This window comes from Lolium rigidum, chromosome 1, assembly GCF_022539505.1.
Source record: "Lolium rigidum isolate FL_2022 chromosome 1, APGP_CSIRO_Lrig_0.1, whole genome shotgun sequence".
In the NCBI taxonomy this organism is placed as follows: domain Eukaryota; kingdom Viridiplantae; phylum Streptophyta; class Magnoliopsida; order Poales; family Poaceae; genus Lolium; species Lolium rigidum.
This window is the reverse complement of record NC_061508.1, coordinates 37,523,857-37,536,220: the sequence shown is the minus strand read 5'-3', so window position 1 is coordinate 37,536,220 and position 12,364 is coordinate 37,523,857. Positions and strand designations below refer to the sequence as shown.

Genomic DNA, 12,364 nt, shown 5'->3' with positions numbered 1-12,364 from the left:
CATGCACACACACTCTCTATGATTACCTCTGAGAGAACAACGGTTAATTGTTATTGAATGATGAGCCTCACAACCGTGAACAAATGGTTACATCTCGATAATTATGTTATTGTAAAAAAGAAAATCGGTGAAGTTGACGGAAAACAGGAATTTACTTATTGTGGGTATCCGTTTAGCTTCGTTTGTTGTTGCTGCCGACCACGAGCGTGAGGTAGAAGAAGATCCGAAAGAGAAACCCCCACGCGAGAGTAGCCCATAGGCAGCCCCACTGGCCGAGTTGGTCCACGGCCTGCTTGGTGAGTATGTCCGCCCCTGTGGTGATGCAGGATGTGGTGTTGAAGTTGGCCCGGATGTACTCCACCGACAGTTCGGCCAGGGGCGTCCCCTCGAACATCTGCGCCCCTCGCACGAAGCACTTGCCTGGGTCGGCGCCAAACTCGTTCTGCATCACCGCCTCGTACGGGTACTTGATCAGCGAAATGTAGTGGAACCATATCCAGTAATCTGGGATGTGGTCGCGCGTGATGTAGAAGCCGCTGAAGCGCATGAAGCTGGCCAGGAGGGCCACCGCTACGGTGTACCCAAGGATCACATGCGGGATCACGCCGGACAGGAATGTCACGAACCCGCTACCCGCCCAGAAGCAGGCCAACACGATGAGCACGAAGAAAACAAAGCCCTCGCCACCACCGGCCAAGCCCACGGCGAAGAAGGTGATGGCCGCGAAGGCCAGTGAGAGCAAGACTATCGACGGGAAACATACGATGGCGTTGGACAGGGTGTAAGACGACCGGCGGTACGCGTTGTGGGCGGTCTCCCGGAGGAAGATGTCGCGGTCCCTGACGAACACAGGGAGCGCGTCAGCGCTGGTGAAGAACATAGTGGAGATGCCGATGAGGAAGAAGCTCAACCGCTCCTCCGCGCCCTTCTGCGTCTCGTCTAGCCTCCAGAAAAGGGTGGCCAGGATGAAGGCGGTCACTAGCACCGCGCCCAGCCGCCAAAGGAAAAGCTCCGGCGTGCGCCGAGTGTTGGTGAATCCTCGCCGCATCAGCACCCGCACCTCCACCCACCACGGGTTCGCGTATGTCGCCACCTCCCGCTCCCTTGGCGTGGCAGCAGCGGCGCTGGTGGCGACCGCGCCGGACACCAGCTTGCCGCGGGCGATGCTCAATCCGACGGCCTCCTTGAGCGACAGAGACGCCTTGCTGCCGAGCGGCTTCTCTTGCCACAACATGTTAAACTTGACGAGCTCCTCGGTCCCGTCCTGGGAACCTTCCAGCTCGCGTATGTGGTCTAGCGCGAACTCGGCCGGGTTCGCCCCCTCAGGGATCGGTTCGCCCATGAACTCAGAGAGGAACCGGGGCAGGGCGGCCGGCGGGCCGTAGTACACCGTCCGACCGCGGGAGAGGAGCAAGAGACGGTCAAGGAGGCCGAGGATGCGGTAGCTCGGCTGGTGGATGGACATGACCACAACGCTGCCGCTCCGCGCGATGCGCTGCAGAACCTTCACCACCATGAAGGCGCTTGTAGAATCGAGCCCGGACGTGGGCTCGTCCAGGAACAAGATGATGGGGTCGTGGATGATGTCGATGCCGATGGACACACGCCGGCGCTCGCCACCGGACACACCGCGGCGGCCCTCGTCACCGATGATGGTGTTGGCCGCGGCGCGCAGGCCCAGCTGGTCAATGAGCGCCTCGACGCGGCTCCTTTTTTTGGACGCAGTGAGCGAGCGCGGTAGACGAAACTCCGCTGAGTACATGAGCGTCTCGGCGACGGTGAGCATCGGGTAGAGCAGATCGTCCTGCATCACGTACGCCGAGATGACTCTGAGCAGGCGGCTGTCGATGGCGTCCCCGTTGAGTGTGACGGCGCCGCGGAGGCTCCCTGGCTGGATCCGGTTAGCAAGCGCATCGATGAGCGTGCTTTTGCCGGCACCGCTCGCCCCGAGCATGGCCATGATCTCTCCTTCCCTCGCCTCCCCGGAGATGCCATCGAGCAGCATGTTCGTCCTGCCCCCCTCGCCGTGAGGAACACCCATCCCCGTGTCGCTCGCCTCGACAACGCGGTTCCGGTACAATGACCTCCTCGACCGCTTGACGCTGTAAGTCAGGTCGTGGAAGGCCAGTACACAGTGGACGGCCGGGAGGCAGATGGAGTCGACTGTGCCGTCGTCGTCGGTCGTTTGTTGCCGGACGGACGTGTCGGCTGCATTGACGCTGGCCCTAGACATGGAGCCGCGTGAATGGCGTGAAAGCAGCTGATCGAGGGTGGCGGAGCGTGGGTCGCCGGGTAGGATATCGGCGAGCGGCGCACCACCAGTGCCGGCCTCCATGGATCTATCGATCCCTCTTCCCTCTCTCCCTACTAGTTACTACTTAAGCTTGCAAGTCACGAGGAGCTATATAAGGAGAGACTCAACCTCACCATGTAAAGACAACGCTACAACAACTAGACGAAGTTATGAGACTGAAGCACCAATATATGGTGGCCGGGAATGTTAGAAGGGTAGTGATGTCCAAGCTCCATTCTCGAAGAAAAATGTCCAAGCTTAACATGGATCAAATTTCAAATTTAACATTTTGGTGTCTTATAAAAGCAAAATATCTATTATATACTAAAAGCACAATACGGAGGTTTAAAATAGAGACACCACGTTAATCCACATCATCAGAATTATTTTAGCTGTTAGATCTAAAAATTACGACTATAATTTAATAAAAGGCTAATATTAACGTAACTGGGTGACCACGTTTGACACGTCTATTATTTTATAATAAAAATCTGTCCAACACGTCTAGGAGAAAAACTCAGCATAACTAATTGGTACAGCTTCGTTTAACTTATCTTTGAGCGTCCTAAGACATGGGCCAACTTATGTCAAAAAAAAAAGACATGGGCCAATTAACAACGTTGTTTAATTGGAGAAGTTCAAATCCAAGAAAGAAAATAGGATGCTAGGATAAATAGACTAGACCACACGAAGAAAAAATGGCGTGTGTGCTAGACTATCGGCCAATACACTATGTGCCAGACTATCGGCCATACACGTACACAAACTTGTAGTAAAAAAACGAAATAAGATAAATATCAGTGATTTTTTTTCTTGAAACGAGGCAAAAGCTTCGCCTTTCATTGATATAGGAGAAAAGATTTGGCCCGTTTATGAGGAAAACTGGTCGAAAAATCGTTACAACACGACACCTCACGCCAGCCCCGAGGCTGCGCTCCACACGGGTCGACGGCCAACCAGGTCGACACCACACCTCAACACAACAGGCGGAGGCGAAAGGCCGGAGCCACCGCTCCAACTACCACGCCAACCCCAAGGCGGCGCCCCGCCTGGCCGAAGACGAACCCGCCTCCGCCGAACCACCAAAACACTCCACAAATCCCTCTGTCCAGTGGACGTCCAAAGCGAGGCCCCAAGAGGCAAAGCGACACAAGAGCGCCACCTACGCCCGATCCCGCGAGGGATCTAGGGTTTCCCCCGGAGAGCCCGGGCAGAGATCAAGAGACACCCGCTTCGACGACGTCTTCAAGAAGGATGCGGCGCCCACGGGCGTCACCGTCGTCGGTCCTGGCCGGCCGCCAAGACAAAGCTTTCGCCCAGCGAAGAGTCCAAAAAACTCGCGCCCGCCCAACAAGGATCGGCACAAACTACCACCTGCATCCGCCGGATCGCGACCCCCGGAGCAACGCGCCTGTAGCCAACGGAGCACCGCCGAAGAGCACCGTGGGCGCCGCCGGAACACCACATAGAGGGGACGCCGACCAACACCAACACGAGGCTCGAGGACGAACGCCGAAGCCCGCAGACAAGAACTCCCAGATCCGGCCGCCCACGCGGCCACCGCGGCCGCCGCACCGCCGAGGATTCCGAGGTCACCGACCCGTCACGCCCCTCACCCAGCTCCTCCTCCCAGGGACTTGCCGCGCCTGCCGATAAATGTTAGTGATTAACTACCTCAAAATTATGTCATAGATTTGTTTAAATTCAGATGTATCTATAGATAAAATAGTATCTACGTCTAAGTTTCAACAAAATTTTCACATCTTTTTGGAAGGAAGTGGGTACATGATTTAGATAATGATATGAGATATGTAAGTAACTGTCCAATATAATTTACATGATGTTACGAGATAGTAAGATATGACAAATAGCTGAGCACTTCTTTTTGTGCGTACAGACTTAGGCAAGCTAGCTGGTCTCTACATTTTTTTTACAAACCGAATCAGACAGCTGATGTATCTTTCTTTCTTAACTATTCATGCGGGCAGGAAACTCGGTCTGGGCTATTTCTGTACGGGATTTATTCCCTGCTTGATTCGCCAAAAAATAGATGAACAATTGCCGTGAATGAGTAAAAAAAAAAGCTAACTCAAAAGCTCATTCTATACGTGTGTTAAAAAAAAAGCTCATCCTTCTATATAAAGAACTCAAAAGCTCACTGGTCGTCGAAAGAAAAGTTTCATCAACGAGATGATGAGTAAGAACTACATGAAGCTAACTCAAAAGCTGATGTCCCTTCAAAGTAAAAACACAAAAACTGATCGGTCATTTAAAAAAAAGGCTTATCGGTGATGGGAAAATTCAAGAATTAATTCATATGTGTAGGAAACAAACTCCAAAACTGATTGCCCCTTAAAAAACTACAAAACTGATTAACCATGAATTTTTTTGAAAGCAGATCAACATGATATAATATATAACTAGGAAGAATAAGTTAAAATTAATTGGTTGGTCTACTCACAACCTTGCAACCTATACTTGCCAGGAGCTGTACATGCTGAAACTTAAGGATTACAGAACAAGAAATTGATCAACTAAATTTCTTCTAAATTCTAAGTTTATATGACATGACAGGGTTATCCAAGTAAAAAGGAGAGACTGATCAATGAGATTTGTGTATGGAGGTGGAGGATTAGTGGTTCATTATTAGGCATGTAGTTGCACAAGGAAGAAACACTTATGAAAGTCTATAGTTTCTTGACCAAATAACTATGATGTCTAAGCAATGACAACATGATGTTTACATATTTGAATGGAACTAAAAAAATGATAATCGCACACGAGAAATTTTATTTACCGCAATATCCATGATTGTCATAGAACAACATTATTATGTATCACGCATAATATGAACATTCATAAAACAAAAACATGTTCATCAACCCCTTAAAAACAAAAAGATGATGCCCTCGCATTTGCGAGGGCCATCTTGCTAGTTAATTAAGTGGGAGGCGACATTTCTATCAACCCATAAAAGTATAGGGACGAGAGATGCACTTTTTCTAAGATGGTATGGTTTGATCGGTAGCCTCATCAACCCATTACGCGGCATGTCAAGATATACATGAGATATTTTTTATACTTGTATTTATTTGAAAATTTTAAATATGTTCAAAATATAGTTTTTTTTTTGAGAAACACAGTACAAACGCAGATAGAGGGTGTGCAGAAACACCGTGTCCCGGAAACCACCCGTTACATAGTTGACCACTCGTGTCCCGCTAAAACAGAAAGTTGTTGCGGATTGTTTAGAATCTTAGGATCACAATAATAACGCGTGAGAAGTCTAGGATTTTCGAACAATCATCCCCACAATCACACACAAAATCTTATTATCGGGTAGAGAAAAGATCCGGACCCACGTTACATAGTTGACCAGACGTGTCAAGTTGTTGGCGGTTGTGTAGGATCTTTATGATCCTACAGATTGATATGATGAGTGTATAGTACTTCGTAGTATTATATAGTTACAAGCATTGACCTGCATACCGACCGGCAGGTTCGTGAGCAACTTGTAAACAAAAACATTGAGCTGCACACGAAACAGAAGGAGAGGATCATCCAGCCTGACCTATCAGCACATGCGTTCCCCGTTTTTGCTTCACGTGGGCAGTGTTTAGACATATAGTTATTGAACGTACTCATGATACGGAGATTGATATGCAGTATTATCTTAGTGAGTATGTAGGATAATATCGTGTGGTACATGTGATAAGCCACTCTCAAATAAACAAAAAAAGTATGTAGGATAATTTCTTAGGAGGTTGTATAGAATCTTATGATCCTAGAGGATTTATATATGTTGTATTGCAAACTTGATAATACTCAAGTGGTTTACTTGTAAAATGAATCGAATCAAATCAAATCCTCGTTCGGTCCAAAAATACTCCATTGACCTAACATATACTTCCTCCATTTCTAGATATAAGGTGTATAGTTTTTTGAAAAAAGTCTCTAAAATATAAAGTATATTGCCTTGGACAACTTATGTGTATATTTTTTTGGGGATTTTCTTGTGTTTTCTTATCTTTAAAAACTCCTCTATTTTATCATGTCAATTGTCCATGCATGATCAATCAAGGAACGGAGGGAGTATGTCTTAGCATCCTTAGGCCTCGAGAATACACGTTAACTTGATGGACAGAAGAGTCGAACATATTTAGGCCACCATCATTCATATATGTACCGGCCGGGTCCATTCATTCATATACTCCCCCCACACAAACACACACGATCGAGAGATCGCAACTCAAGTCCTGTCTGTAGTAGCTCCTTACATGGTGCTAGCTTGAGCATTGGTTCAGCGAACGATGGAAGGTGCCGCCGGGAACGCGCCCCGTGCCGATATCCTGCCTAGCGACCCACACTTTGGTGACAACTCCGTCGTCAGTACTTTCCACCACCTTCCCTTGCCCCGTTCTCGTTCACGTGTGTCCACCTCCACCGCCCAAGTCGATACCTCCGGGCAACCAGCCGTGGCCGACGACAACGGGGATGCCAGTACCACCACAGCTGACTTCATCTGCCGCCCGGCGGTCCACTTGGTGCTGGCCTTCCACGACCTGATGTACAGCGTCAAGGTCAAGCAGCCGATGAGGTCGTCGTTCAGCCGGAGACGCGACCACGACGTCGAAGCGGCACATAGTCACGGCGAGGGCGTGAGGACACGCGCGCTGCTCGACGGAATCTCCGGTGAAGCGCGGGAGGGGGAGATCATGGCCGTGCTTGGCGCGAGCGGCGCCGGCAAGAGCACACTCATCGACGCGCTCGCTGACCGGATCCAGCGCGATAGCCTCCGCGGCGCCGTCACGCTCAACGGAGACGCCCTGGACAGCCGCATGCTCAGAGTCATCTCGGCGTACGTGATGCAGGACGATCTGCTCTACCCGATGCTCACCGTCGCCGAGACGCTCATGTACTCAGCGGAGTTTCGTCTCCCGCGCTCGCTCTCTGCGTCCAAAAAAAGGAGCCGCGTCGAGGCGCTCATCGACCAGCTCGACCTCCGCGCCGCCGCCAACACCATCATCGGCGACGAGGGCCACCGCGGCGTGTCCGGTGGCGAGCGCCGGCGTGTATCCATCGGCATCGACATCATCCACGACCCCATCGTCCTATTCCTTGACGAGCCCACGTCTGGCCTCGATTCTACAAGCGCCTTCATGGTGGTGAAGGTGCTACAGCGCATCGCGCGGAGCGGCAGCGTTGTGGTCATGTCGGTCCACCAACCAAGCTACCGCATCCTCGCCCTCATTGACCGCCTCATGATCCTCTCCCGCGGTCGGACGGTCTACTACGGCCCGCCGGCCGCCCTGCGTGGGTTCCTCTCTGTGTTCATGGGCGAACCGATCCCTGACGGGGCGAACCCGGCCGAGTTGGCGCTCGATCACATACGCGAGCTGGAGGGCTCCCAGGGCGGGACCGAGGAGCTCGTCAAGTTTAACAGGTTGTGGCAAGAGAAGACTCTCTCGTCCCGTGCCGTGGACGGGCCTTGGCTGTCGCTCAAGGAGACCATCCGCTTGAGCATTGCCCGCGGCAAGCTGGTGTCCGGCACGGAGGTGGCGGCGGTGGCAGTACTCAGAACCGAAGTTGCCACTTACGCGAATCCGTGGTGGGTCGAGGTGTGGGTGCTGACGCGGCGAGGGTTCACCAATACCCGCCGCACGCCGGAGGTGTTCCTGGTCCGGTTCGGCGCCGTGGTAGCAACCGCTTTCATCCTGGCCACCCTTTTCTGGCGGCTCGACAGCACACCCACGGGCGTGAAGGAGCGATTCAGCTTCTTCGCCATCGCCATGTCCACCATGTTCTACACCACCGCCGACGCGCTCCCTGTGTTCCTCATCGAGCGCTACATCTTTTTCCGGGAGACAGCGCACAACGCGTACCGCCGATCCTCCTACGCCGTGTCTAACGCTATCGTAGCCTTCCCACCACTCATCTTCCTCTCCCTCGCCTTCGCAGCCAGCACCTTCTTTGCCGTAGGGTTGGCCGGTGGAGCCGAGGGCTTTGTTTTCTTCGTCCTCATTGTGCTCGCCTCCTTCTGGGCGGGGAGCGGCTTCGCCACGTTCCTGTCCGGCGTGGTGCCGCACGTCATCATTGGGTACACCGTGGTGGTGGCCGGGGTGTCCTACTTCCTGCTCTTCAGCGGCTTCTTCATGAGCCGCCACCGCATCCCCGACTACTGGATGTGGTTCCACTACATGTCGCTGCTCAAGTACCCGTATGAGGCAGTGATGCAGAACGAGTTCGGCGCCGACACAGGCAAGTGCTTCATGCGAGGGGTGCAGATATTCGACGGGATGCCCATGGGGAAGCTGCCGGTGGAGAACCAGGTGAGCATGCTCACCACGATGAGCAAGTCCATGGGGATCCACTTCAACACCACAACCTGCCTCACCACGGGGACGGACATACTGGCCAAGCAGGCCATTGACCAACTCGGCAAGTGGGGCTGCTTGTGGGTTACTGTCGCGTGGGGTTTTCTCTTACGGATCTTCTTCTATGTTACGCTCGTGCTCGGCAGCAACAACAAACGAAGGTGAATGGAAACTTAAGTAATTTCGGTCAACTTCACGAATTTTATTACTTCACTATAAAGATCGTTTAAAAAAAGGTGTGTCTAGAGCTCAGTTAACATGGAGTTAAGTTAAATCTCACCTAATTAACTGATGTGGAGCAAATTTCTTCAATCCCATCGGTCGCTAGTCGTATTGTAATTATTCCGATCGATTATTTGAGGCATGTGTTGGCCCGCTTCAACTCCAGTCCTCCATTCCTTGCTGGGCCTTTCCAGTTCATGGCCTTTTAATGGTACGTACGGTGTAACTTTGTTTTCTTGTTGCATCATAGACACATGGCACATCAGAGCTCATGTGCGATATGTGGCGAGGAACATTCCTGGAGGCATTCTCTAGTAAATTGCAATATGGTAATGTGTGTATGGGCTTTAGCTCCACCAGATATTACTGACCTGATTGGGCATATCCGAGAACCACATGCCAGAGGTTGGCTCGCGGCTGTTTTTGAAGCATTACCGCATGAGGAGAGGACCAGAGTTGTGGTAACCCTTTGGGAAATTTGGCATGCAAAACGGAAAGCAGTGCATGAGGGGATGTTTCAGAGTCCTTTGTCGACTAACGCTTTCGTCGAGAGGTTTCTGAATGATCTGAACCGATTGGTTACTTCACCTGCCAAAGAGACGAAGCAAAAGCTCCACTGTCCGAAGTGGATCCCGCCACCTGAAGGAATGGTGAAGGTGAACGTGGATGCTGCACTATCGAAGAACTCTTCGACGGGGTCGATCGTGGCAGTAGTTCGAGGAGAAGACAGAGTTTTTCTGGGAGCCTCATCCGTTGTCCTGGTGGGAATTACAGCACCAGAGACTCTAGAAGCCCTAGCATGCAGGGAGGGCATGGCTGTGGAAGCAAACCTCCTGCTGCAGAGATTCGGGCTGGCTAGTGACTGTGCTAATGTGGTTAGATGTCTGAGAGAAGGAGGCATGGGACGCTATGGTCATATTATCCAAGAAATAAAAGCCAGAGCTGATGACTTCCAACAGGTTGATTTCGTTCATGAGAGTAGAAGAGCAAATGTAGATGCTCATCGACTAGCGAGGAGTTCTCTTTCCCTCCCGCTAGGACGACATGTTTGGTTTTTAGCTTCACCTGATGGTGTTTGTATGATGCAACTTCTCATTCGCAAAAAAAAAAATGATGCAACTTCCTATTGAATAAAAAGGTGGGGTGGGGTGGTGTTTCTCAAAAAAAAAAAAAAAACTTTTTGCCACACACACAGGCCAACAAAGCACACTTCCAACATGCGTAAGGGTATCTCCAACGGGCGACGCATTCCAGAAGCCCAAATTATCCGCCAGCGTCCGTTTGCGTGGTCCTGTGGACACAAAAATGATCGTTTTTGTGCGCGTGCCCGTTTGCGTCTGGGGTGCTCCAGCGGGGCAACACATTTTTTTCTACTTGATTTTTTTCTCTACTTCATTTAAACATAGTTCCAAACATTACAAATTGGGAACATGGTTTTACACAAACTAATACATAATTTGGAACGTGGTTTACACAAACTAATACATAGTTTGAACCATTGTTGACACAAATTAAAACATTGGAAAATGAGGAAAGCCAGTAGTGTTGGTTCCGTATGTTCGCTGCAAAGAAAGAACATTCTCGGACACACTCAATCACCCAAACTGGAAAATTCAACTGGCAATGATGACCCTGTTGTTCCCACTAAGGAAGAACATACGTTACATACAAGAACCGCCACTACTAGCTTCAATTGGCTCGTAGCCATATTCGCTGCAAAGAAAGAACACTCTAACAGTTTTAATTGTCGGTGTCCGAGCCGGACTCGCCAGTGTGGTAGTGCCTGCGGCAAGTTGTGTCGTCGAACACCTTGACGATCATCTCGCTGCCCCCCTCGTAGAGGGGTGAGCTGGCAGCCGGGCTCGAGCGTGAGGTCACGGGCGAACTTGTCCCACCCCGTGTGCAGGTACATCTTGCCCTGCCCGTCGAACAAGACCTCGACAGGCCACCGGCAGAAGTTGCAATAGGCCTCCCGTAGCTGCAACTAGGCCAGCTCGACGCCATCGACGAACTCGGCGAACTTGTCCGGGAGTCGCTTGATGCCGAGTGGGTCATCGATGCGGAGGAGGAACTCGAAGCAGCGCTCCTCCTGCGAAGACAAGGAAGACGCAGGCGACGGTGACCGTGGGGTCGTAGCTGCTCCACCACGACGGCCCCTGCCCCGGCCCTGGTTCATCCTTTTTTGTCTCTGTTGCAAGTGGCATCTAGTGCAGTATGTGTGAACATGTATTCACTATGTGTGCTATAACTTGTATGTCTTTCAAAGTTGCAACCCCACATGCAATAAGCCAACAAGTGGTCAGTTGCGACGCCACTTGCAACAGGGACAAAAAAAGGATGAACTAGGGTTTAATCCGGATTCCAATACGGAATTGCAACCTCGCTTGAAAAAAGTGTGCAACAAAAGGTGTTAGTTGTGACCCCACTTGCAACTGGGCAATAGCGGTCAGTTGCGACCACAATTGCAACTAGGCCACAACGGTCAGCTGCGACCACACTTGCAACTGGGCAACAACGATCAGTTGCGACCTCACTTGCAACTGGGAAAAAGAGAAATTCGAGGGTAGCACGGATTCCGTAGCATTTCTCTCTCAGTTACAACTCCACTTGCAACTGGGCAAACACGGTCAATTGTGGCCCACTTGCAACTAGGCAACAACGGTCAGTTGCGATCCCACTTGCAGTTGGGACAAAAAAAAAAACTACAATTTTAGTGTGAATTCTAGACCATTTTGTTCTCAGTTGCAACCCCGCTTGCAATTGGACAAACACGGTCAGTTGCAACCCCACCTTCAACTAGGGCAAGAAGGACGAACTATGGTTTAGCGCGGATTCTGGAGCATTCCGGTTTCAGTTGCAACCCTACTTGTAAGTGGCAACACATGGGTCACGTGCGACCCCATTTCCAAACTGGGCAACAACTGTCAGTTGTGACCCCACTTGCAACCGGGAAAAAAGGACGAACAACGGATTAGCGCGGATTCCATAGCATTCCTGCCCCCCCTAGTTGCAACCTCATTTGAGAACTAACCTCAGGTTGAGTGGTTAGGAGGGTGGTTGTACCCCTAGCCCACTAGATTTCAAACCCCAGGTTTGACATCTGTGTGTCTCATAAAGGCGAAAAAATCATTCAATATATGGGAGGCGACGTTCTAGTCGACAACGATGTGTCTGCGGTGACTTCATCAATTTGAAGATCCAATTCACCAGCTTAGTCTTCCGTGTGCTAATAGAGGTAGGGTGTGTGTGTGGGTTCATAGGGGTGAATGTATCCGCGTGTATGTGAGCGTCTATGTTTGTGCTGTGTTTCTCAAAAAAAATTGCAATCTCATTTGTAAGTGTAAAAAATCACTTACAAGTGTAAAAAAAATCCAATTGCAATCTCGCCTGCAATCGTAAAAAATCTAGTCTCACTTGTACCAGAACATTATTTTCTTAGTTGCAAGTCCACTTGCAACTGGGCAACAAACCCACT

General features: G+C 50.7%; 2 protein-coding genes across 3 annotated transcripts; one reads left to right on the top strand and one right to left on the bottom strand.

Annotated features, from left to right (window-relative positions):
* Nucleotides 1–172: 172 nt before the first annotated feature.
* Nucleotides 173–2,008, bottom strand: LOC124671296 (ABC transporter G family member 5-like). Its single transcript, XM_047207690.1, has one exon. It carries the CDS (start codon nt 2,003–2,005, stop codon nt 173–175), a length of 1,833 nt encoding a protein of 610 aa, XP_047063646.1. The 5' UTR covers nt 2,006–2,008.
* Nucleotides 2,009–6,843: 4,835 nt separating this feature from the next.
* On the top strand, nt 6,844–8,832 carry LOC124671279 (ABC transporter G family member 1-like). 2 transcript variants are annotated; one of them, XM_047207680.1, is made up of 2 exons: nt 6,844–6,896; nt 6,957–8,832. In XM_047207680.1, exons 1-2 carry the CDS (start codon nt 6,859–6,861, stop codon nt 8,830–8,832), a joined length of 1,914 nt encoding a protein of 637 aa, XP_047063636.1. In that variant the 5' UTR covers nt 6,844–6,858. The 2 variants fall into 2 exon arrangements, with proteins under 2 accessions (XP_047063636.1, XP_047063632.1); XM_047207676.1 differs by having other exon boundaries at nt 6,844–8,832.
* Nucleotides 8,833–12,364: the final 3,532 nt, after the last annotated feature.